The sequence below is a fragment of the Zalophus californianus genome, chromosome 13 (genome assembly GCF_009762305.2).
Source record: "Zalophus californianus isolate mZalCal1 chromosome 13, mZalCal1.pri.v2, whole genome shotgun sequence".
NCBI lineage: Eukaryota > Metazoa > Chordata > Mammalia > Carnivora > Otariidae > Zalophus > Zalophus californianus.
Genome location: NC_045607.1, coordinates 24176247 through 24203574, shown reverse-complemented (window position 1 = coordinate 24203574; position 27328 = coordinate 24176247). Strand labels below are relative to the sequence as shown.

Below are 27328 nucleotides of genomic sequence, written 5' to 3'. Positions count from 1 at the left end.
GGTTAAAAACTTATACGCGTAAAAAAAAACAAAAAACAAAAAACAAAACAAAACAACTTATACGCGTTCATTAAACATAGTGCATATATTTAAGAAACATATTACTTATGAAATTCACTTATTTTAGTCAGTTTACTGTCCCTATTCATTTATAAATAAATGCTCTCAGGAGGCAGAGTTCAATAATTACGAACATGTGCTTATCAAGTAGAATAGAATCAAATCCTGGATTCTCACAGAAATGGTATTAGAATTAATAATTAGCTTCAGGGTCATTTTACAATACTTATCATGTACCTGAGGTACTCATTTATACCCAACCGTTTATAATCTCCTTTCAGTGGGAAAACACATTCTGATTTCCAACCTGAGAGACTCAAAACGCAGCAACCTAAAGTTGTGGAGTGTGAGACGCGACAAAGACAGAGACCGCAGTCAGTCAGCCATATGTGAACGACACAGACCCCCTCATGTACGTAAGCAAACGCAGCTTGGTCCTATCACCCTCACCTCCACTTTTCCCACGTGGTCTTTCCTGGAGAACCAAGGGCTGTTGGAGGAAATGGGTTCTGAGCCAGCTACCAGCCTGGCTCCACGGCCACTCACCAGCATGTGGCATTCAGATGTACCGGTAACTGATTTCCCCAGCAGCCTGAAAAACCTGGGCCAGGCATTGCATCTACTCCTTGTCCCACTCAGCAACAGGCACAGAACAGGAAGAGTTGGCTGAATTTAGGCCTCAATGCTGTTCCTGGAGGCCCAAGGTAATCAAGAACAACCTACTTGTATCTCTTTTCCAGATGAGGTGTTCTAAGAGAAACTTTAAATCCATTTCCACCTACAGCTCCCAGCTTCACTGTAGGGTCCACATTTGGACTATCACCTAGAACACAAAAATGCAGTTACTATCACAGTAAACTACACACATCTTCCCTGATACTAAGGGTACTGAATTCTGCATTTAACGGGTTCTAGAAGGTAATCCACTTTAGACATAAAGCAATCAGAAACAACCACATCTCAACCTCTTTCTTAAATCTCTGTCTGCCTTTCAGGCTAATTCAGGACGATTTGAAAACAAGGCTGCCAGTATCATGTGCCAGTATAATTTACAACATGATCATAGAACTCACAAATAAAAACACATTTCAGCTTCTCCTGGACATCAGGAAAGCAAACAGCAACTGACAGAAATGGAACGGTGGAAGGACAACTGGATTAGAAGCTAGACCACCTAAGCTGAGATCCTCATCCATTCTTGTTTAAGCAAACTGCAAACACCCTGGCATTCTCTTCCCTCATCTACAGAACGGAAAAACACGAGCTCTGATGCCACTCCTAGGAAAGCTGTGAAATCAACTGGAAATACATGCAAAGGCAATGAGAACTGTAAACCACGTTAAAGACCCAATAAGATACTATGCTACTGGGGCGCCTGGCTGGCTCAGTCGTTAAGCATCTGCCTTCAGCTCAGGTCATGATCTGAGGGTCCTGGGATCGAGTCCCACATCAGGCTCCTGGCTCAGCTGGAAGCCTACTTCTCCCTCTCCCCCTGTGTCTCTGTCAAAAAATAAATAAAATCTTAAAAAAAAAAAAAAAGATACTATGCTACTTCCAGGGTGAATGTTATTCTTAAATCACTGACACTTTAACAAGCAAAAGGAATTGCTCTTATGAACCACAGTGGGATAAGACCCCCTCCCATCCCAAAAAATCCCACAAGTCAATTATATATCATCATAATAATGATATTAATTACAAACTCCACAGTTTTTAGAAACAGTAGAGCTAAGGCAATACCACACTATCATTTGATTTTGTGCAGGAGGGACTTGGTTCAGAACATCCTGGTGACTGTTTTTGAACATACCACATTTATAAACAGAAATCTGGTTACTGGCGTCTAGGACTGCAAGGTCATTACTCTTTTGGGGGTGTGCAGAGAACATGACTTGATTCACAGGGTGTGGGAGCAGCAGTCGATAGGTGCACATGGGAGGTGGAACCACACTCTGTCGGAAGACTGTCACCAATACCCGGTCTGCATAGGAGAGGGAGAAGAAATTAGATACGATATGCTTAATTTGTAAAATGAAGCATCTGGTAGCACAATACCACTAACTAATAATGGGGGTAGAAAATATACAGCAATTCCTAAAAATGTTTGGTGGTTTTTTTATTATAAATAAGCTTAAACACAATATACAGGGAAAATTAAGTGTCAGGGCTCTGTATCTGGCTACTGTCACCTCCAGGCCCAGAGCAGTCCAACTCCTGTGAACAAGGGCAAGAAGGCCAAGGGTTCTAGCTTGAAACCAAGGCCAGCAACCAAGCCAGACTGAACCAAGGGAATGATGCCCTTGAAAATCATTAAACCACTTCCCTATGCATGTTTTTAGTAATAAGACATATCTGATTAAGTCCTCTGGACAGAACATATGATTGTAAAATCAGTATTAGGACTACTACACAGAACAAAATTAGAAACAAGTTTTTCTTTATGTTACCAGCATTAAGTAAACTGTCTTTTCAGATGACTATTTCTTGTCCCAATTCCCTCCCCCTCATCAAACAAAAAACACCAAACAATCCTCATACTAGACAGATGTCTGTGACTTGAACATATTGGAGAGATTATATAAATAACAAGTATTATATCAAAAAGCAAAGCAACCCAATTGGGGGTGTGCAAGGGTCAATGTAAACCTATGGCAGGGCAAAAAGGTAAGGCTAGCACACCTAGCGCCACAAGACACTGCTGTCTTCTTCCATACCTGGGGTCAAAATCTTCAACATCTTCAAAGGCCAGACAAGTAAATTCGTGAAGACTATGGATGGAATTGGGGTGGGCAGGGGTAGGGGTGAGGAGGAAGGACTATGGTTCTCAGGAGAGTACATGCCCCACTAAGGGCATCCCCATGCAGTCAAAACAAAACAGGAAATAAGCAAAAATAAACAAAACCACCAACGCACACACAAATCAAAATTCCCCAGTTGTAGTCAAACCACCACATCCGCAGGCACAGGCTCACGGACACGCTTCCCAGCTCCTTACTTCCATCAATGACAGCCACGTTAGCCAGGTCACTGGAACTCTCTCCCAAGCTGCGGTCAGTCGTCCAGCGCCAGTCGTAGCAGAGGTAATGCCAGCCCTGACAGAGAACATGCAGCCGGGACGGGGTCACCAGGTCCCACCTCAGAGACACGAGCTTGCTCTTCCCACAGGTGCTGAAGGGCAGACTCTGCTTGAGATACCAGTGATAGTTGCCCACAGTCCAGAGCTGCACTGCAAGGGGAAACACAAGGAGGGCCGTCAAAGGCCAGACGACCAGACTTCCCATCACCTGCTGGACGGGGATGGGGGCAATTGTATCTTTTTCAAATGACCCTTCATGCTCAACCTCTTCATCCAAGTAATAATATTAACAATAATACTAGTCAAGAAATAGTTTCCCATGGGGACGAACAAAGGCTAGAAGCACACATGTTCAGGTTGTCTCTACTTTCAAACTTTAGGATCGTGAGGACTGAAAATTACTAGGACAACAGTACTTTATAAAGTGAGTTGTTTTTTTTGTAAAGATTTAGAAAGAAGAAAATTAGGCAATTAGGTTAAAAGTATTAAAACACTCAATCTGAGAGCACGAGATTAGCATCACTATGCTGTATTAGGCTTAAGATGCTGATTCTTTTCCCCCAGGAGCTTTCCCTACAGTTCTGTCCCGGGCCATCTGGTATTAAGCATGACTCAGCTCTCCAAGGAAAATCACCACTTATCCTTTATCAGCAACTGACCCTTCCAACATCTGTTAAAAGAATAAGACCTAATCCTGGGGCGGGGAGGAAATGGGGGAGATGTTGGTAGAGGAGCTAAAGTTCCGGGGATCTGATAAACAGCATGGTGACTGCAGTTAACAACCTGTATGGTACACCTGAAAGTTGCTATGAGAGTAGGTCTTAAATGTTCTCACCATATTAACCAAACTCGGAATTATGTGGAGGATGTTAACCAACTTTACTGTGGTAAACATGTCACAATATACACGTGTATCAAATCATCCCAGTGTACATCTTAAGCTTACGTACTGTTGTATCTCAATAAAGCTGGGGGGAAAAGACCTAACCATGTTGAAACTAACCTTTATTAGAACACTTCTACCTAGCGGTAAGTTGCTAGGTTAGACCACGTGCTCATGCTCTGTGAGGACAGACGATGGGGCTGTTCTTGCACCACACTTTTATCCTGAGCATATCACAGTGCCAGCCACTGCCACCCTGCCTAATCAGCAGTTCGCTCCTCTGGCTGCATGTTAACAATCACCTGGGAGCTTTTTTTATTTTTTTTAATTAAGCACTGACGTATAGTCCCCATTCTAACATGCTGAATCCAACTCTGAAATGAGGCCTGGATGGCATTTTTTTCTTAAAGGCACAGCCAGCGTTGAGAAGGATTGTGTCATGAATGAATAAATGATTTCTAAATAACATTTCAATTAAAGACAAAGTTCTATTGATTAAAAAGTTTGAAAGCCACTTAAAAACTAAGCAAGTGAAAACATTTAACAAAAATGTTCAGTGCATTGCTGTTGATATGAAAAATTATAAAATTTTAAGTGCCTAACAGCATGAGATTTAATAAGCTGTGGCACAAATGAGTATTATATAGCCATTTAAAATGATGCGTATGGGTACCTGAAAAGGAAACATGTCTGTGACATTGTAAATCTACCTGTATCATATACTTAGCAAAACTGAGATCACAGCCATACTGTTTTATACACATAAAATCTGGAAGACAAGAAAATTTTAACAGTGCTCATTACTGAGCAACAGAATTATGGAAAAACTTTTGTTTCTTTTCACCTTTACTTCCTAATATTTTCACATACCACACATAAACTGACAAATACATATTTACAATCTGATCTACAATAAAAAGGTATAGAGATGATTCTTACATGTAGCTAATGCCGTTTCTCTTTCACTGCTAGTTTTCCTGTGTCTAGCACTTTAACCTCCTGTAGTAACACCATCCATGCACAAAGATGGTTAGTTTTATGTCACCTCAGCTAGGCTATGAGGTCCAGCTATTTAAACAGACACTAGTCTAGATATTGCTGGAAGGTATTTTGTAGATGTGATTACCCTTCACAATCAATTAACTTTAAATACAAAAGATTATCCTCCATAATGTGAGTGGTCTCATGCAGAGAGCTTATGGCCTTAAGCAAAAACTGAGGTTTCCCAGAGAAGGAATTCCTCAAGAATGTAACACAGAACCTGCCTGAGTTTCCAGACTGCAGGCCTGTCCTTACAGATTTAAGACTCAAGACTGCAACATCAACTCTTAACTGAATTTCCCACCTGCCAGCCTGCCCTGATCCTACTTGTCTAGAGAACCCTGACTGATACATGACTAAAACCCATAAATAATCAAAACCAAACCACTCCCTCATCTCCACCTAGCCCCTTAGTTACCTCTGATTCTACTACAGGACAAGGTAGAGGGAGAAAGGCAACTTCACAGCCTACCACTTTCAACTAGATTTTATGTGGCATAAGGCTGAGACACTAGCGCGGTCTTACCATAGGTTTTTAGAGTGCAATTTTCTTCCCTCTGAAGGTCTTCCAGCCAAACTGCAAGCACAGTGGAATCTGCATTCCAGAACAGGCCATTTACCTAGTAGGGAAAAAAGACGTGTCATTGGCTTTTACCTATGTATATACTTCAAAATCTTTACCAGAGCTGAGTTCCCTGCTCTCACAAACCAAATAATCCCACTACTTGAGCTGATCCCAGGCTATAAATTATGAACTTATAGAATCATTAAACAAATCTAGGTAATATGTCATTATACGGAGAAGATGTTTAAAAAAGGCATTATGCTTAAAAATTTAAGACTTAACAAAATACAAGTTGACATTTTTAGACAATCAGGGAATATTGAACATGGACTAGGTATTAGATAATACTAAGGAATTACTAATAATCTTGTACGGTGTGATAATGGATTTGTGGTATTATAAAGAAAAATGTTTCCTTACCTGTTAGAAATGAATATTAAAAATACAATTTCTAAAATTAAAACCCCAGGAAACAAAACCGTGTGCATGTGTTTAGGTTAGAAAGTGGTGACTGGGCAAAAACTACAAAATGCTGGTATCTGTTGAAAGTGAGTAAAAAGGACATGGGCATTCATTAAACTTTTCTCTCAACTTTTAGGTTCAATTTTTAATTTACATGCAACAAAATTTTAAATTATGTGTATGTTTACATAATTAAAGCTTACCATCTCGAGTTTCTGCTCCAGTAAAAATCCTAATGATACACAAGCAGCTTAAGGTTTAAATGTTATTAATGAAAAGTATCTACCATTGGAAGCATTACGCTTTTGTCCAGAAAAACAATACAAAGGAGAATTTCTATTTCTATCTGTATTTTACCTAGGGTAAGAAAGAATGCCATTTCTTCTTTGCAAAAGATCCTTAAAAAAAAAAAAATCTCTCTTTCAAAAAAAATTCATTTATAAGAACCCAATATTTTTATTACTGTCTACTCTAGAGTTTCTCTTTACACGCCCGGATCAGATATAAGCCTCTATAGCTATGGGAAGTCCTCTCAATTTGATGGTGAAACAACTCAGGCACTTACCTTAACCTCATCTTTGAGGAAAGGAAGCGTAAAATGTCCGTGAAGAAGGCCATTTTTCTCAAAAAACACAATATCCTGCTGATTGGGTTTCTCTTGTGTAGATGCAATCAAACTACCTGAGGGCCTTAAAGCAAACCCTAAGTGTTAGGACATCCGAAAGTGCAGCCAGCTGGCTAAGAACAAGATGAAAGTCAGAGAAACGATTCTTCCAACAAAAAGTCTCTATCCAGGAAGGTTTAAACCCCACACGTCTCTTGGCAAGCACTTCAGCCTCGTGTGGACTACACCTGCCCAGAGGAGAGAGTGCCTCTTCCTAATCTGCACAAAGGCTCCATTTGCCCACAAAGACTTACAAATTTAGACTGCACCAATGTGACTTTTAAGTAAAACAATAAATTTTTTAAACTATTCCAAATATAATATCCTATAAAAACAGTGTATTTCTCCTTCAAGTATATGACTTCAACAACTATTTCACACTCGGGTAGGTATTTAAGACTTCTCAATCTGCTTAAAACATCCCAATTACCTCATCTTATTCATATTTGCCTCTAATCCAAATACCTTTCTCTCTCTGCTCTGTCATTCAATTGTCACTCAAATAACGGTGGGAAACATGATGTCTAAAACCCAGAGACCTAGGGGTTTGGCATATAACAGATGCTACTGAGACAGGAGACATTTCTTTGGTCTTTACTCAGGGCAGCTGCAGACATGGGACACGAGGTAAACTGAGCCTGAATCCAGCCTGCATGTTCCTTGGCAAGCAGAACCCTCTAGCGAAAGAGCTTGTGGCTTGTGCAGAGAAGAGAGCCCTTTTCCTAGTTTTCACCAAAGCTCCACTGCCCCACAGAGCTTTGTAGACTATGACTTCCCTTGTAAGCACCACTTTCTGTCATAGCCAACGGCTTCATACAGGCCCGCCCTATTAGCTATAAAACGTGTGGGCCTTGGAATGATGATATCTGTGAAGAAGCTCTGAATCTACTATTCAAATTGAATTCAGGCTTCAGAAAAACTAGAAAGAGAAAGATACAGGCTTATAGCCAAATGAGAAGTTAATATCCTCTTGTGTTATATAAACACCTGTACTCAACAGGTACCACCACCCCTACCCCAGTTCCAAGATATTCTCTGAGGAAGAAGTTACAAGGTTTCTTCTCCCACTCACTTCCAAGCCAGAGCTGGTCCCAGTCCGGCCACAGGCTCACTGGTTGACTGCAAAGCAAACTCTCGGTTCCATACTCTGACCTTCCGGGCTCCTGCATAGCAGGCAGAGTTAAAATAAACAGACAAACTTAAAATGTTGTCAAGTCAGAACTATTCAAACATCTCATTAATAAAAACTGCCAAGTAGATTAATCTTGTTAAGAATTTGTACCCAACAGGTAGGAGGCTGGACCAGATGACCTCAAAGAATTCTTGCAGTTCTTATTTATCTAAATTCATTTAATGTCTAAAACAGCACCTTATATGTATAATTTTAGAAAGCAAAAGGAAGAAAATTTTCTTGAACTTCATAAAATAAAATTTCTTTTTAATTGCAATTTATTTCCATACCTGTCTCTGGGCAAACAACACTCACAGCAAAAAACTGGCCATCACCACGCCATGTCACTTGTGGTCTATGGTCATCCCACGGCAAAGCCGACTCGTACTAAAGAGGGGAAGGAACACAAATGTTACTGGAGGACTTAAATGGCCCAGAATCAAACAAGTCCCAGGCTATTAAAGTTAAATCTTTTATATGAGATTTCAACTATCTAGAAAACCAACTTCACAGAATCCTCAGGAACCCTTCTAAAAGGCCTTAGACCCAGAAATCATCAAGAAAAGAGAACAAAAGAAAATCTGTCTTCAGGCATAAAAAAAAGTGGCCTCCAATCAGAGCAACAGAGGAAAAGAGCTGTAGATCCGGATATTCTGCCAGGTAAGTAGAATAAGGAAATAAATGTTTTGTTTATCTAAATGTAAGAGGATAGAGTTCTGCTTCTTTGATTACTGTGTAAGCTTCACAACAGTACACAGACGAGTTAAGAAGATGAGAGGAAGGTAGGCAGGGAAAACCAGAGGCAGTGAAGGCAGCAGCAATGATGAAAACACAGAAGAGTTCTATGTTCCGCAGTATGGGAAGAAGAAAAGTCTCCAGTGACACCTGCATCTCAATCCTGAAGGCCTTGAAGACGGGCTGACTCTGTGGAGTGGGGAACAAAGGACCACCCAAGCACCTATTCCAGTAATAGGGTGCAGCAGAATGGCACCAGCACCACGGTCTGCATGAGAGGGAACACACAGGCAGCCTAACAAGACCTATTCTCAATGACACAGCCCTACAGCAGAGAACATAAACCTCCTCTAGTGAATGGTAAGAGATGACAGATGAGTTACATGGAAGGTGGCCAGAAATCGTTAGATAGAAAAATGTAAATGACAGGTGGTGTATTATTGATCCACCTGTCCCATGGAGCTCACGGAAATGTCTACATGTAACATAAATGATATGCTTCCATTTGCTCAGCCCAAATCTTGGGATCATTCTCAATTCTTCTCTCTCACCCCACATTTAATCTATTATCAGTAACTCCTATAGTTCTACCTTCAAAAGGTATTCATAAAAAAGGAAAACAAAGAGTTTCATCCAAAGGGAAAAACCATAAAAAGTATCTAATATATATATGTAGGAAAAAAGTATGAAAACACGCATGAAATGATCAACAGTGAATTAAGGACAACAGCTATTTCTGGGAAGGAAGGAAAGAGTAACAGGAAAGGATAAACAAAATGCTTCATTTCTATCTGTGATGATATATTTTTTAAACTGAATATTGGTTATAGTATTCTCTATACAGAAAAGAAATTACAAAGCAACCTGGCAAGGAGAAAGGGTCTTTCTAGAATGACTCATTCCCTGAGGGCTCAAAACTATTTCAGTTTTACTAAAGCACAAGAGCTCTGTCCATTATTAGCTTCTAACAGGACACCTAGAGTTCCTGGTAGACAGCAAAACTTCTATTTGTTCCAGTCAAGGTTCTGTATCCATCAGACCAATCAATCTTACCGTTTGCACCTGAAAGGCTGCTTGCCGGCCTTCTGATCCATGGAACTGCGTCTCCTTCCTGCCCCATCCAACAGTGATAAACTTGCCTAGGGAACAATTGATGGAGAACATGCAAGACAACCAATAAGCTAAATGAAATGAAATAAAAGGAGTTTCATTGCTATTCTTTATTAAGTTAGTCAGTGGTAATTACTTGGGTCCTCCGAGACCTGTCAATAAATTGACCAGCACTCAATATTTGAAAAACCAATATTCCATATTATACGCAGCAATGATTTTTGAAGAATTTGAAATGGCCTTATATGGGAAAGCACTTTACTGCCATTTTATATATTCTAAATTCCCTTGATGACAGTCAGCAATTCCCACTTTGCAAGCAAGAAGAATGAAACATGAAGGATTTACAAGACACATCCATGGATAAGAACATTAAACTCAAGACGAGAGCTGGGAATAAAATTCTGATTATAAGCACTCAATCAACTAAATGTATCCAACCTATCAGTGGTGAAAGGAACTGCAGATTATGGAATTCACTCCTCACACAGACACAGACTGAGAGAGACCCTCCAGTAGAAGAGGCCAAAATTAGAACACAGGGTATCTGCCTTCTAGCCTGAGGTTCTCTCTAAATCGTAATGTTTCTCTTGCATAAAATAAGAAATCAGAGATGCTAAAATAATGCAGCCCCCTATTCCTGGAGGAGGATCAGGCATCACTCGCAACAGGTACTACAGAGATGTCTCTAAAAGCTTCAGCCAGATCCAAAACCCAATACTTCCCTCCTGCCACTGATTCTGATGAAGCAGGGCTATTTATAATTTCTATATATTATGGGTCAGCATGACCATTTCCTGTCTGCTTCGCATGGGCCCATGTGAGTACTATAATACCTCAAAGCACACCTTGCAGCTGTCTATGAACAGCAATGCGCACCCCGGTGCACACCCTTGTGCTTCTGAAACTTTCCAGAGAGATGTAAAGGACCAAGGAATGAAGCAAGAGAACTTTTCCAATGGGATCAGACAGTAAGTGGTGGGGTTATAGCAGGGATCAGCAAACTACAGCCTATGTCTAATTTACGAATTAAGTTTTATTGGGGGCACGTGGGTAGCTCAGTAGGTTAAGCGTCTGCCTTCAGCTCAGGTTATGATACTGGGGTCCTGTAATCGAGCCTCTCATCGGGCTCCCTGCTCAGCAGGGAGCCTGCTTCTCCCTCTCCCTCTGCCACTCCCCCTGCTTGTGTGCGTACTCTATCAAATAAATAAACTACATCTAAGAAACAAGACAAAACAAAGTTTTACTGGAACACAGACATGCTCGTTCCTTTATGTATTGTCTATAATTGCTTTCGCACTACAACAGCAGAGGTAACTGCAACAGAGGCTAAATAGCCTGCAAAGCTGAAAATAACTGCTATCCAGCCCCTCACAGAACAAGTTTGTCAACTCCTAGGTTAGAGGAAAAATACCTATTCACAGCTCCACAGAATGATTTTTTTGTACTGACAAATATATGTCTAAGACCTAGGATGCTAACTTGGACCCTTTCTCCCTTGACTTACACTCTATTATTAGGCTTCTTCTGAAAAAGTTAGAGGGGTTAGCCAGGCCCAGTGCACTTTCCATCCAAAGGTGTGCTGGTTACTTCTTCTATCACTACTTTCTTCAAAAATGGATGCCCAGGAATTCCACCACAGATCCTAGACTCTTCTAGCACCATACCTGCTCCTGACCAAATTCACCTCCTCCCAAGACTGGAAAGATTCCCTCCATGCCACTGACTCCCAATCCACAGGTCTGCCCTATCCTGAGCTTCAGCTCCTTATGTCTGCCTACTCCACATGGTAATCCCATAAGGTCCTTAAACAAACCAGAACTCACGAGCTACCGCTTACAAGCCAGCACTTCCCCACCCATCCTCTCAGTTACTGGCACCTTTATTCCCATCACCTGAACTTCTGACTAGAGTCCCACTAAACTCTTTCTTCCTCACCTTACATACCCAAACCCATTTATTTCACTTTCTTTTTATTTTTAAAAGATTTTATTTATTTATTTGACAGAGACACAGCAAGAGAGGGATCACAAGCAGGGGGAGTGGGAAAGGGAGAAGCAGGCTTCCCACTGAGCAGGGAGCCCGATGCGGGGCTTGATCCCAGGACCCTGGGATCATGACCTGAGCCAAAGGCAGACGCCTAACGACTGAGCCATCCAGGCGCCCCTTATTTCACTTTCTAAACTGCTATTTCTCAAACTGGCTAGGACAGCAGGGCAACCATGCATACGTATTCCAAAGACATTTCTCAGATAATTCCAAAAATGTATTCCCCTCCTTTCTGAGAATCAAATTTTTCCTGAATTCATTCCTTCTTTTAGCCCACACCCACCTTCCTTATCTGGATTCCTGTAGCACTCCTATCTGATCACCCTGACTCCAGTCTCTTCCCTCTCCACTAATCAACCAATGTATCTTGTGTCATCAAAACCGTTAAAGGCTAGCATCTGTATATCCAAATTCCCTCCCAAACTCAATCAAAATCTATCCTGTTTATTTCAAGCTACACTCATGTCCTGCCAGCAGCAATACCTAAGTACTCACAGCTGCCTGAACAAGCCATGACTTGTCTATGTAGCATCTGTGCCTTGGAATAAGCTAATTCCATTGCTTAGACCCTCCACCCTCAACTCTCACTGACCCAACACCAGTTCGGCCCAGCCAAGACTTAGCTCATGCCAGCCTCCTCTGGGAAGTGTTCCCTGTCCACTGCTCCCTTCCTCCCCTCATGCTACCCTAATACCTGCACATCATGTTATTATGGGACTTCTCAAAAGAAAAGCTGAATTATCCACAGCACCAAACACACTGCTGTGTTCATAGTACCTACTCAAAAATCACTTCTGAATAAACTATTTTTGAATGAATAAATGAGTAGCAACTTTCTAAATGATTTCTCAGAGTTGGGAGAGCAAGAGGGCATGAGGTCAGGAATCAGCAAAAGTTAAAATCCCTTCTCCCCCCATCCCTCTCCTCAATCAGGCCATCTATCTGGTGCCCTCATGTTGGTCAGAGCTTCTTATATACAATAAACATCTCTCCCCTTTTTTTTCTTTTAAAGATTTTATTTATTTGACAGAGAGAGACACACAGTGAAGAGAGGGAACACAAGCAGGGGGAGTGGGAGAGGGAGTAGCAGGCTTCCCACGGAGCAGAGAGCCCGATGCAGGGCTCGATCCCAGGACGCCGGGATCATGACCTAAGCCAAAGGCAGACGCTTAACAACTGAGCCACCCAGGTGCCCCATCCCTTCTCCCCTTTCAATACTCCCAAAGCTCCAAGGCCCAAATCACCTCAGCTAGATCTTAGCAAGAGAACAATCTGATGGTTCCCATGAAAATGTAGAGTCAGGTCTAATCAGTAGGAACTAAAAATCAGCCTTCTATCCCACCTCTCTTGTTTTTGCCCCAAAACTGCACCCCAGAAATGCTCTCTTTATTTTAGCTAACATAGTTCCTTTCGTTGAAGCCCCAGCTTAAGCCTATCCTGAGGTTTGGGCAACAACTACGTAGGTGGCATTAAGCAGATTTCTGTTCCCCAGGTTACTGGCAAAGTGAACTCTCAGACTTGGAGAGGCACCACGGGTATGCCTTTTACAGTCTGGAATGGGCTAAAGGGATGGGCTTATCAGACATTTAATGCACAAGACTATATGTTTCATAATTCTTTGGGTTTATGATGCGGCTATTAGTGTACAAGAAAATGATCAAACTTGAGAGGAACTTCAGATCACAAAATGTTTCAAAGCTATACTCACTTTCACCAAAATCATCCTGGTGGATCTGCTGTTCCATGATCGGTTCAAAGTCTTTTGTCATCATAATTAGGGTCTGTTGACCTTGGGTGGGCACAAACAAAAACAATTTTGTTTTCATGTAACAAATTTGCCATTTCGTAAGTATCTACAACACTGGAAGCTACAGAACTGGAGTGGAGGAGTTTAGAGTCAGAATATGGAAGACATAATTCATTCTAAATATTTTGATTCTCATTTGAAAAAAGAAAAAAAAAAGCTTTGACCAGATAAGTTACCTAGTGCTTATTCTCAGCCATTTATGTATGTAAAATTAACATAAAAGTCTACCCAGCCCTACTCCACTAACTTCAAAACTTCACCAACGTATCTCTTCAAACACATACCTCATCAAGGGAACCAGTTTACAGAAACTCATCTGGATGAAGAGACTTAAAAGAAAACAAGTAATTTTTAAGAGCTCATGAGAGCTCCTAAAAGAGTTTTAAGATATTTGGAGTCATGTTTTATAAAAGTCACAGGGAGAGACAGTAACAAGCTTACCTGTAGCAAGAAGCACGAGCTCTTGGTCAGGACTCCAACTCATGACAGAGATACCACTGGCTACACTCCCAACGCATTCCAGCTGCATCAGTGGACAAAATCGAGTTTTTGAAATACAGCTGAAGTACAGCTGAAATACAGCTAAAGCCATGCTGACAACTTTTTGTAAAGAAATACATAACTCAAGGACGCTAATTTGCAAAACGCTTAAATGTGATATTTATGCATTAGCTCCTGATTTTTTAAGCTTCTACACACAACACGCAACTTGTTTGAGGATGCTTGAGAGTTCCTCCTCACTGGACTCCTCCACTTACATGGCATGTGCTGAGACTGCAGAGTATGACATCTCCAGAGGCTGTGGCCACACACACAGACTCCTGATCCAGCAAGTCCTGAATACCAACAATGCAGCCACTTCCACCCTCTGGAAGAAAGCCTTCAGCCACTAAAGAAATTTCATTTTTCACCTTTCACCAAAACAAACACATAAACAAATTAGGCTAATCTATTTACAAGAACAAATCATAACATTTCCAAAACAAATTAATGCTTCCTTTATAATATAAAAGCTTTCAATTTTTTTCTAGATTAAAATCCAAACTTTCATTTGAGAATATCACAACACTACTGTCTTTAATTAAAAAAAAAAAGGTAATGGGACCTTTTTGCCAAGCAAGCACTAAACAAAAGCAAGAATGGTCTCTTAAAAAAAAGCCCAATAAACATGAAGCTAATAACTATGGTTTTCTAAAATTTTTATAGTATAGGGGAAAAGAACTAAGAATGTAATAACCTAAAATACATTACTAGCAAAATATAATTAAGGGAAGATCTCAGAATCAACTCAAAGATTTTTTAAGTATGTGTATACATACATACACACATATACATACACATATGTACATATACATGTGTATGTATATACATATACGCACACGTATACATACATATGCATATATACATATACGTATACATAAATATACACACACATATATATACACACACACACTCAGGATCCAGCAGTGAAGATTCTGATTTAGTTGACATAGGATGGAGGCTGAAACACAATTTTAAAAAGCTCTACAGGCAATTTTCACTTGCATTCCCAGTTGAGATTCAGTTATTTACATGATGAAAGGGTAAAAAGTAGGGCACCCAAACAAAATATAAAGCCAGAATTTTGCCAACTTACATTTCAAACAGAAACAGAGTTAAGGGTAGGTTACTATTTAAGTAATGTCTAATATGACCTAATATAAAGCAAAGGGAATGTCCATTTAGGAGAATATGAATTCAGTAAGATTTAAACTAAAGACAATCTAGGGGAAGCAGGTTTGGAAAAAGATAAGTTGAGGGTCCTGCAAGTGCTTGCATTCTCCATCACTAACTTACTTCTCTCGTGACAGGGTCTACTTCTATCAGTCCTTGGTCTGAGCCGATGAGCACTGTCTTCTGTTCAGTTCGGAGAGAGAAGCACTGAGGTTTCCCCAGAGCCTGAATATCCCTGTACTCCAGGATCTGAAATAACTTAAGATTTCTCATGATGAAACAATTCCTGAAAGAAAAGTACAAATATCCCTTGATGAAGAACTACTCTGAGAGAAAGGAATAGCTTACCAGTGATAAATGACACTCATAGAAGCAAAATGATTCAGGGGCAGGGATGTGGTAGTTAGAATAACCAAAAAAAAAGAAAGAAAGAAAAAGAAAAAGACCTAATCTGAACCCACATAGGGCGTGTGGTAGCAACCTCACCAACTCAGAGTGCTTATCTATGGTCTACAAACTGAGGTTCTGAAATCTACTTTACATTCTTACTCTTTGGGAGAGACAAGATCCTGAACTTCAGAATTTTTTCTTCAAAAAGATTTAACATCAGTTATTCCTCGGAAAAGTTGAAAACATCAAAATAAATAGGAAAACATTTTATTTTTGCACATAAGAATATCTTTATAACCTGATTTATAGAAATCATATAAAAAATCCATACACACACACACACACACACAGTCAGTTGAAGAAAATCTAGAATAAAATAGCTTTAATATCACCAGATAAATTTATTTGTAAACTGGCTTTATGTTTATGTATTCATTTAAAAACTAAATACTGAAATTAAAGATAGAAATAAAGGTATTTACTAATCTCAGGGGAAAAAAAAGACACTATGAAATTATAGCAGTTTACTTCAAAGTGATGACCAACATCTGAGAAGCTTGATGACTTGATATAACTACTTCACGTAATTCGGCTTTCCTGGCCTCGTTTTTACCAGTGAAATAGAAAAGGTGAAAAAGGATGATAAATAGGAAACCTACTTTGGTCTGGCCAAATAAGACTTGCTTTAATGCATAACGTTAGCTAACAGAAATAAAAAATGAATGTTGGGCGCCTGGGTGGCTCAGTCGTTAATCGTCTGCCTTCGGCTCAGGTTATGATTCCAGGGTCCTGAGATCGAGTCCCACATTGGGCTCCCTGCTCAGCAGGAAGCCTGCTTCTCCCTCTCTCACTGTCTCTCTCTCTGTTGAAAAATAAATAAAATCTTAAAAAAAAAAAATGAACGTTAACATGCTGGATATTTATACTCAGACCCCATTAAAGTTTATAAAGTTTATAATTAGAAATCCCTAACTTATGGTAGGGGTGGCAAATATATATAGAACACAATGGCCTTATTATCACCTTCATCCAAGGTGAATTCTCTCATCTTGCATTTCATACATATGACAATGTAAGAATAAAATGAGTAAACCCTTATCCTACCACTGCACGTAATGGTACGTGTAATATAAAAATACAACACGTAATGTGGGTTAAGAGGAAGGCAAGACCATACATGGTGGGAGTGAGGAAGAAAATCAAGGCCAACATGGTTTTGTAAGCTTTGGTGACATTCATATTCAAGAACTTCTGGGAACTATCTGAACCTATATTACACCATGCAGATTTTTAGAATCAGATCTAGAAAACGGGTTTTTTAAAAAATATAAAAATCACCTTTCATCTTTAAACATACAGATGACCAGTGACACAGATCTGAAAGGATGGGTAGATTCGAGATGAGAGACTGGCTAGAGGGGAGTAAGCAAGTAATAGAGGAGCAAGAAAAGAGAACAGGCAACTGGGGTGCAATGTATAGAGTCTCCTGTCTTTCATGCTAGTTTATCTAATAATAATAATGCTGTTACTGTTGCCATTATCAGATCATCAAAATGTCTTCATATTCCTCCCTGTAAACTTGGATTCCATTAACCAACAACCTGTGGAGCCCTGGGGTCCAAGGACCCCAGGATAAGAATTTGGAGGATAAAGACAAGGAGCTGAGGACTCTCTGGCTGCGCCAGTCATTGTCATCCCAGCAATGGGCCTCCACTCTTGAAGGGGCCCTTGGTCTCAGTCCCTAGCACTCCCAGGACCAACCTATCAACCCCACCCCAACAGATACTAGCACTAACCAGGCAGTCTCTCTCCAGACACTGAAATCCAGAACGGCAGGACTCCTCCTCCGAATTCCAGAGTCCTCAACATCAGAAGTCTGAGTCCCAGCTCTAATAGTACCTCTCCTCCAAGATTAGGTCATGATAACTCCATCTTCCCGTTTCGAACCCAAGCCCTAAGTGTTGTAGCTACTTCCATCAGTTTCCCTTTTACATTACTTCACTGCTCCCTTTTGCTTTTATCCCTCTAATAGCTACTTAACCAATTCTTCTTATTAAAATCTGTTGAAATTTTGTGTGGTTCCTACTTTCCTGATTGGACCCTGACTGACCAACACAGCAAACAACGGGTGTTCTCAAGTCACAGAGCTTCCAAAATCACTGACAAAGGTGAGATCATCATTCATCTCCCCCATCCCAACTGTTCCAAGCTCAAAAGGAACTTCTCGAACTTTTCACACCCATCATCCTTATTCCCTTTTCTCAAAAGTGTCCTCACTCCTTTTCAAGGCTAGGCAAGTAGTATCCTCCACACTCCCCCAGGACCTCAACTTACTAGTACCCTTTCTATTGTATCTGCAATCCCCAACTCTCTCACCCTCGATTACACTTTTCCCAGCCCTTAATTGTGCTAAAGATCTCTTCATACCACAGATCAAGTCTGTATCCTCTCTGAAATTTCTGGCAATTCCTCCACCCTTGCTCCTCCATCCTTTCGCCTCTTGGCGAATTACCATGCCCATGACAAGTGTCAGACAGCTCACTGATACACTGATTATATCTACATGTCTAGCCCAGATCCTCCCCAAAGTGAACAATAAACCCACAGTTTCAACCTCCTGTTGTTATCACAAAAATGTCTCACAAGCACATCAAATACAACCTGGAAAACGAAGTATTGCTATTCTCCTATTCAAATGAGTTTCTATTTGAGGACATGGCATTTCTTTTACTCTCTCTGCCCCCCACCCCCAGCTGAAAACAGTCTTTCCCTTCTTTTTGCTCACATTTCATATTAAACTATTCATTTACTGGTTAGTTCCGTCGCTGTCAATATACAGTTTGAATCCTTTGCATAGTGTGAAATCCATCATACGACCCGGTTTGTGGCCCACATAAAACATCTGAGCACTTGGTAAGTGCAAGGATCTGAAGACAAGAGAGGACTCTGTCACTGCCTACATGGAGGTCACAGCTTAAAGGGAGAGAGAGCCATATAATAAACATTGGATGGAGAAGCACAGGAGGCATCTCCACGAAAAAGTCGTAGATGCGAGAAGCAGCGCCAAACACCCATCCAATCCACTAACAGCAGTCACACATTAACTGGTTCGGCGGTACTGTCCACTCCTGCAAGGAATTCAGAGGCTGGGTAAATGTGCAGCCGGGGGAGCAACACGTCGCCCCGGAAAGCAGCGCAGAGCCCCCGGATGGAGCAGGTGGCTTGTCTGCAGAAAGAGGGCTCAAGGGCAGAGCTGGTCACGCCGCACTCCACTCCCGAGCCTCCTGCAGCAGGCAAAGGATGCACGCTCCAGGGTTCCCTTAGGACATCCCGAGGACACGCCCGATTCCGTGCCTTCCACGCCGAACGCTCACCTGCGACGAGCTCCGAGGACCCGCGAACAGCGGTGCGTCCACCCTCGCCTCACCGGCCACGCGCAGCGGGCCTTCCAGAGCCCACGCGAAGCTGCACACACACACCTCTCCGTCCGCGACTCTCCAGGTTTCGGGACGCGCACGGGGCCGCCCGGTAGCTCGGCCACGGGGAGTCGTGGCTGAAGGTGGGCGGAGGGTCGACCCGTGAGACAGCGAAGAGCGAGCGAAGCAAGTGGGACACGCGCCCAGCGGCGCGGGAGTGACGTCACGAGGCGGCGGGGGCGTGGCCGGCCTTCTCCAAAGCCCCGGCTAGCTAGAGGTGGGGAGCGGCGCTGCCCCTGCGTCCCTGTCCCTCCACCCTCCCGCCCAAGCTATGGCATTCGATCCCCGCTTTGACGTCGGACTCCAAAACAGGGCTAAGAAACTCCGGTGGCGGAGTCGGCGGGGCCAGGGAGCAGCGCGCGTGCGCACGTCGCGGGCGGTGGACCGCGCGCCGGATGTACGCCCTCCTCCAGGGCCTGCTCGGAGGAAGTGCTCGGGTCTCATAGAGCGGGGTGGTGGCGCCCGTGGTCGCCATGGCCACAGAGCTCGCGGCCGCCGAACTGACAGTTCCGTCGCTCGTGGATCGTTACTTCACTCGCTGGTACAAAGCCGGTAAGTGGGGAATGATGTCGGCTTCTGTTCGGCCGCATTTGCCTGATGCTGTAGGGACGGTGGTGACAGGTCATGGGACACGCGCGTTTTCCCCGTCGCTTCCTCCCCATAGAAGGAACTGGATCTCTGTTCCTTTCTAGGCGGAAGGAATGGCAGTCGCAAAGCCGTGGAGGGCTGCAGTACATGCGGGCGCACTCAGGGGCTGGCGTCGCGGTGCGAGTTGAAGGGTGGGTCGCTTGCGGGAAGATAGTCTAAAGTGAAGCACCACCCCTAGGGAAGGTGGATTGCAATCGCCCTGAATGCCTGCAAGGATTTGACTGGTTCAGTCCTACAGCAGTGGCGGTACGTACAATAATTTAAATGATCAGGTCGAAACTATGGTGGAGGCAGGGACGGAGAGGAGAGCTGGGTTAGAAAGGAGGCATTTAGAAAGCAAAATCTAACAGTTTTACTAAAAGTTGCTGGTGTCATATACTTGTCACTTGAAGTAGATACCGTGTTGTCCTGCTTTGTGTACCCAGTAAAAATCAGTGGTGGGAGCATCGTTGAGGATCCTTCTCTAACCCCTACTTGCTCCCTTTTATTCAGGGATAATAGGTGTACTTACTTTTTAAAATATTATGGCATACAATTTTTTAGCCAAATCTAGGGTGACTGACCCGGTTTATCCAAAACTGAGGGATTTCCCAGAATCCGAGACTTTCAGAGCTAACATCTAGACAGTCCTGGGTAAACCAGAAGAGTTGGTCACTCTAAAATTGACCGATAAGACATATGCTACTATATTATATAAAGAATGCATTGCTGGGCGCCTGGGTGGCTCAGTTGGTTGGGCGACTGCCTTCGGCTCAGGTCATGATCCTGGAGTCCCGGGATCGAGTCCCACATCGGGCTCCCTGCTCAGCAGGGAGTCTGCTTCTCCCTCTGACCCTCTTCCCTCTCGTGCTCTCTATCTCTCATTCTCTCTCAAATAAATAAATAAAATCTTAAAAAAAAAAAAGAATGCATTGCTAATGGCACTTTTTCTAATAGAAATAATGAATGTACTCATTTTAAAGTGAGGATAAAGCAAGATGGAGCAGAGTTAATAATCATTTAATATTGAATGAATGATTCCATCTGGGCCAGATCTCTTTAACTACTTTACAGGAAGCCTTTATGTATATATTTTTAAGTAATGAAGGGATACCAATGATTAGTGTGTATTCAGTCTTCATAATTATCTCTACAAACCAAAGAAAAATACCACACAGTGGCAGTAAATATTGACTCAACAACCAACAGACTCATTCATTCTTCTAGATGTCAAAGGCAAACCCTGTGAGGACCACTGTATACTACAGCACTCCAACCGGTAAGCAAATTGGGAATTTTAAATTATTAAAAAAAGTTTCTGGTATCATAGCCTGGTATGGTCTTGGGTTAAACAAATATTCGTTAAATGATCATCTTCCACTGTGTTGAAATGGCATTTATTAGAGAAGTTTGGCTGACAAGAATGAGCCTTTCAGTGCATACTCCAAATAAATTTGATTACCCAAACATCCAAATGGAGGACCACACCCTCAGTCAGCCACTATGTGAAATAAGCAGCCTGTGCCTAACCACAGTGAATTGCCGGGGCTCACAGAAAGGACTAGGGTAGGGCACAGGTAGTATCCTACACATACAGGGATGCCTTAGTTTTCTCTCTTCTGCCTCAGTTCTACCTAAAGACTTGTAGTACTCTTCCTTTTTCTGGGAAGGATATTCAGTTTCATTTTCTCCTCTTTTATTATTGCATTCCCTTCTACAGTTAAGCTCCAGCAGTAGCCAGAGGAAAATGCGGGGAAATGATAGTTTGACTAAACAAATGTCAGTTCATATATTCTTGTGCCAGTAGGAGTACCGTGTGGTATGAGAAAGAATTATATTAACCAATAACACAGCATCAAATTTTTGCTACCTGTAGAATATGTGTCATCACATTGGCAGAATCTCATCCAGTTCTTCAAAGTGGAAAAACAATTAAAAACATCTCCTATCAAATCAGTACCAACTGTAGCAGACTTCAGAACAAGGTCTCTGGGAAATTTAAGCGGGTATGTACCTGTCATTCTCTATCTAAATCTTCAGTGTCTTAGTAATGATAGATCTAGTCAGTCTTAGAATCCAGTGATATATGCTCAGCATACTCCCCTGACAGTTTGATATGCCTGTTTTTTTGAAAAAATATTTATTTTTTTTAGAGAGAAAGCCCAAGCAGGAGGGGCAGAGAGAGAGAGAGAGAAAATCTCAGGCAGACTCCGTGCTGAGCGCAGAGCATGACGGGGCTTGATATCATGACCCTAAGCAGAAACCAAGAGTCTGACACTTAACTGATTGTGTCACCCAGGCGCCTGTGATGTGCTGATTTTAAGACTACTTTAACCCTAGGGGCACCTGGGTGGCTCAGTTGGTTAAGTGTCTGCCTTGGATTCAGGTCATGATCCTGGGGTCCTGGGATCGAGCCCCATGTTGGGTTCCCAGCTCAGCAAGGAACCTGCTTCTCCTTCTCCCCCCGCTTGCATTTTCTCTCTCTCTCTCAAATAAATAAATAAAATCTTTAACAACAACAACAAAAAAGAATACTTTAACCCCAAAGAAATTCTTAGACCAAAAAATAAGGTTATTTCAGGATGTATAGGATTTGTCGTATTTTTAGTTCTGTACCATCATTCCTATCATTCCCAGGGTGGAGGATGGGGAAGGCAGGCCTTTGAAAGGACAACTTTCTTACCAATATAACAAGATATTTTGTCTCTTCTAGTTTTAGTAAGCCACTATCCTGAGTTCTATAAAATTTAAGTGACCAACTCTTCTTTACCATGTACTTTCAGATGTAAATTAAAAAAAATACATCCTCAGGTAGTGAAAAAAAAAATCAGTCTGAAAAAAATAGAGTGTTTGCTCCTTACCATTTTCCATTCTTTAATTGTTGCCAATTTAATACGTTATCTAGCCACACCCTGTCCCTCCAAACAGTGCTGGGTTGTATAGGATATTATCTCTACCCTCTAAACTTCAGGCAGGATGGACACATTTTATTAGAATATCACACCAAGGAGAATTCAGTAACATACTGAAGTATCCCAACATACCCACTTGGATAAGAAGGTTTCAGTGGGGGCGCCTGGGTGGCTCAGTTGGTTAAGCAACTGCCTTCAGCTCAGGTCATGATCCTGGGATCCAGTTCCATGTTGGGCTCCCTGCTCAGCAGGGAGTCTGCTCCTCCCTCTGACCTGCTTCCCTCTCGTGCTCTCTATCTCTCATTCTCTCTCTCTCAAATAAATAAATAAAATCTTTAAAAAAAAAAAGGTTTCAGTGGATGATTTAGGTCCTTCATTTTCTGACTTGATACTAAGAGTTTCTGCTAATTACCCTCACTGTTGTAGGAGACCCTTGTTTATACTCCCCTTTGTAGGTTTGAAATTTTTCTTTGCTCAGGAAACACATGGACTTAGAAAAGCATGAACCTTCCTCAAAACGTAAAGTCAGTAGGGACACCTGGGTGCCTCAGTCGGTTGAGCATCCAACTCTTGATTTTGGCTTGGGTCATAATCTCAGGGTTGTGGGATCAAGCCCTGCAATGGGCTAGTGCTGAGCATGGAGCCTGCTTGAGATCATCTCTCTCTGCCCCTCTCCTCCAGTCCCCCTCACCCCCAGCTTCTTAAAAGAAAAAAAGATAAAAGTCTACAAATTACAAGTATAACAGTTAGTGTTTGTGAAGTTCCCATGATAAATCTTTGTCCAAAATAGTTAACACTGTTGTTACTATTGAAGAACAGAGAACCTGCATATGGAACCCACTACAGATAAGTTTTGATTCTCAGCACTGCCAATCATTTATTCTCCCAAGGGAGGTGATAAAAAAGGGTCAAAACACTTAGGCGCTTTTAATGTAGACCCAGTGATAGACACACCCTTTGGGACAAATCCACAGCCCCTCCTCCGAAAAGTGAGGAGTCACACTGAGAACTATTTTGAAATGAAGTACCCATATGCAGACGATTGAAGCCAATGTGGTAGCATCTCTATGCTGTCTAATGTTTTGAGTGGGGGGGGCACCTGGGTGGTCAGGTGGCATCTGACTCTTGGTTTCAGCTCAGGCCATAATTTCAGGGTCCTGGGATGGGGCCCCATGTCTGCAGAGCTTGGAGACATGAGCAGAGCTTAGAGTCTGCTTGTCCCTCTCCCTCCTCCCACTCTGCTAGTCTCCCCACCCTCACCCCACTCACAAGTTGTCTCTCTCTCTCAAATGGATGAATCTTTTTAAAAAAGAGGAAAAAAAAATAAAAAAGAGAGAAAACATAATGTTTTGAGTGGTAAAGAGTCATAGAGAATAGCATCTTGACCTCAAATACCCATGTTAACTATAGGAAAAATTTCTGGGAAAAAAGTGAGCAACATAGACATGCGTGCATCAGTTTCCCATGAGCTTCCTTGTAGATATTTGTCAGAACCTCACCAGATACACTGATGTGGAGTACATGAAACAATCATGTCATAGCATTCAAACAGATAAATGTTAAAATGTAGTATTTGTTTCTGGGTTATAAAGATAATGGGTAAACTATTCTTGTTTGCTATTTAAAACTTTTCTGTATTTTCCCAATTTTCCTCAAAGTGCATTCTTTTTAATTAAAAAAAAATCACTGCTTCAAAAAGTGTTAGTGATTGACCCTAATAAAGAAGTTCCTTTATCTAGTAAGTTCTAATATAAAAATAAGTTAGGAATCTTAATGAAAGTAAGTTTGTATAATATTGCTGTCATACTCTGTCATGTTGAATTTTGTATTATTGCTTATTGATGGATTTTCCTACACTTTTGAAATCTTTGTCTTGCCATATGTAGCTTTCTCATTAAAGTTGACAAAGTGTATTCTTAATCGTTAATTAAATTACCCGTTATTTATCTTAGTCTTCTCTTTCCCCTAGAGCCTCTGATGGTACCTGACCCATATAGTAGGCGCTTACATAAATGTTTGAATAAATGGTTTTTCAGTACTTAAGTCATTTTTATTTAAAACGCTAGTTCCAGGAATATATTCTCTTAGCACACTGAGGACTGCCTCTCAAAAGAAAGTGAACATATACATCACTTAATTACTTCTTCCCTTTTATTATCAGGGGGCACAGTTTCTAACAGAGCTTGCACCTCTGTGTAAGATTTACTGCTCAGATGGAGAAGAATATACTGTATCTAGGTGAGATACTTTTTAACCACAATTTAGGAGAAACAAAGGAGGTAGTATTTTTCTTCAAAACAACTTTTTTTTTTTGAACAGCTGTGTTAGAGGACGGTTGATGGAAGTGAATGAAAACATTCTCCATAAGCCATCTATTCTTCAAGAGAAGGTAAAGGAGGCAGAAAAAAGTATGATCCAATCCACGTACTTTTTATCTGATTTTACACATTTGACAGTACTAAATATTCTATTTCCTTCCCAGCCATCCACTGAAGGCTACATTGCAGTTGTGTTGCCCAAATTTGAAGAAAGTAAAAGCATAACAGAAGGCTTACTGACACAGAAACAGTATGAAGAAATAGTGATGAAGCGCATGAATGCCGCAACAGCTACATCATGAGGACTGAGATGGGTAATGAATACCACGGCATGCTTACCCTCCCCACCCTACGCGATCTGTGCACTAAAGAAGAACCAGCACGTGTGACGCATGCTTCACACCTAGCCATCCGCAGAGAGGCCTGATCTTCAAACTTAACCTAGTTCCCCCTCTTCATCTTGCATAACAAGCTTTGGTTCCCATTTTGTCCTCAGCCTCCCAGATCTGCCCTGCCCATGTACCCACTCTGTTCTTTTACCTAACAACTGGCAAACAAAGGATGTTTTTCTGATTAAAAACAAGGAAAATTTGGACAAGGAAAATTTGACAAGCACTTTGAGGAAAATTTGGACAAGACAGATAAGTTTTAAGTAGCAAAGTAAAAATAATTTACCCATCATCCTGTAACCCACTGGTAAATACTACATTTTGACATGCTTCGGTTTGAATGTTACGGCATGGTTATTGTTTTTGCCTCAATTTTTCCCTCAGTTTGAAGTTAAAAAAAAAAAAAATCAGGCCTTTTTTATCCAATCTGCTTTCAAGTGACACTACCAAAAAGGCTGGTGCCACCTCTTCAGCCCCAACTCTTCCCCCCTTTAGGTCATAGGGGAGAGGCAGGGTATACTTGGCCACTCCTTATGTGGCTCAGATGGCCTTCCTCTCTGAAACAAAGTCCAGTGTAACACTGTGGCTTCTTAAATGAGGGATATAGGAAAAGGCTTTGAAAACTACAAAGGGCTTTCCCAACATAGAAGTATTCTAATGCAGCGTAAAGCTGCTTATTGCAATATGTAGTTTTGTCGCTCCGTCTCACACTCTAGCTATATGGGGTAGCGAGCCAAGAAGTTACTGAGAAGTTGCCGTAATCCAGAACACAGATGTCTTTGAATGGAACAAAAACTTTCTCATCATCTAAACTGAAAAGGGAACTGATTTATGATTTAAGATTGTCTACTCATTTACACTGAATTTCAAATAAAGGGACTTTTTAAATTGTCATTTTTTTATGTAAAACTATTTTGTAAATAAAATCTAAAAGTTATTTTTGATTCACAAGAAAAACTTTTAACTTGAGTGCCGCATGACAGTCCCTTAAATATACTCACCAGACATGATACAGGTAATAACTCTACAAACACCTACAATGACGGTGCTATGAACTGGAAATGTAAGCATAAACCAGCAGATCCCCATTTTGTGTAGCATAATGATTCCTGAAGACATCAGAAAACAAAGATACTAAAGATAGTAAAAGATATATTTTACATGTAACATTACTTCACATTGTTCTCCCATTATTTCTAATGTAATTTTAAGGAATATTTTGGTTTCAAGGAATAAAAATCATGCTTGATAATCTTTATAAAAGAAATATAAAGGTCGTTAAGCCAAGTGTATCCCATTTTCTCCTGAAGGCTTATGGTAAGTTCAAGTTTCCTTCAATAAAATATTGACTAGCTAATTGGTAGTACTGTGGTTCTTCAGGATCTTATGAATATTTATTGTGATAGCTGACCCAGATACCAATCATCAGACAAGCTTATATAACTACTGCCATTTGGCAAGTGACATGTTCTATCAGATTTCAAAATGAATTTCACAGTATTGGGATACAAGCACTAACAAGAGTTCAAAACAAAGTTATACTATACTGTAAGGACTGAACATATAAACCAGATCCTTCAATCAAAGCCCCAACCCAGACAAAAACAAAAACTTTAAGCCCTAAAATTAAAATGTTTTATAACGAACATTCCAAAGGCACATATACAAGATGCACAATTATTCAGAATTTATTTTAAACATCTTAGTTCCATTGTTCTCTGTCTTGTATCTTCCATTCCATCAGTCAGTATGAAGGATGGTTCAAAGACTATTTTTTTACACCAGTAAGACAGGCTTAGGATTCCAGCTAATATTCAAGGCAGACAGACCAGCCAGCTATGGTAGAAGGGGAAGTGTAAGCCATCTCCTAGTGAGTTCCT

The 27328-nt window shown here is 41.3% G+C and overlaps 2 protein-coding genes across 3 annotated transcripts in view; one reads left to right on the top strand and one right to left on the bottom strand.

Moving 5' to 3' along the window:
* The window catches only part of ELP1 (elongator complex protein 1), a 57009-nt gene extending 37556 nt beyond the window's left edge, over positions 1-19453 (bottom strand). The window contains exons 1-13 of one of the 2 annotated variants that reach the window (XR_003523718.1): positions 19101-19232; positions 15460-15622; positions 14382-14534; positions 14065-14146; positions 13525-13605; positions 9711-9796; positions 8213-8309; positions 7824-7914; positions 6653-6776; positions 5587-5680; positions 3056-3286; positions 1871-2041; positions 784-883 (exon numbers count right to left, since the gene is read on the bottom strand). Coding sequence is in view for 1 of the 2 variants with exons in the window: in XM_027615722.2 (XP_027471523.1) it covers positions 784-883; positions 1871-2041; positions 3056-3286; positions 5587-5680; positions 6653-6776; positions 7824-7914; positions 8213-8309; positions 9711-9796; positions 13525-13605; positions 14065-14146; positions 14382-14534; positions 15460-15609 (1460 nt within the window). In the remaining variant the exon portion in view is untranslated. Of the gene's footprint in view, positions 1-783; positions 884-1870; positions 2042-3055; positions 3287-5586; positions 5681-6652; positions 6777-7823; positions 7915-8212; positions 8310-9710; positions 9797-13524; positions 13606-14064; positions 14147-14381; positions 14535-15459; positions 15623-19100 lie in introns of both variants that reach the window. The other variant, XM_027615722.2, reaches the window with a different exon arrangement.
* A 7-nt stretch (positions 19454-19460) lies between these two features.
* Positions 19461-26805, top strand: ABITRAM (actin binding transcription modulator). The gene is made up of 6 exons (XM_027615730.1): positions 19461-19754; positions 21057-21108; positions 21706-21835; positions 24903-24979; positions 25061-25130; positions 25224-26805. The coding sequence occupies exons 1-6, from the start codon at positions 19676-19678 to the stop codon at positions 25359-25361; spliced, it is 546 nt and encodes a 181-aa protein (XP_027471531.1). The 5' UTR covers positions 19461-19675; the 3' UTR covers positions 25362-26805.
* The last annotated feature ends 523 nt before the right edge of the window (positions 26806-27328 follow it).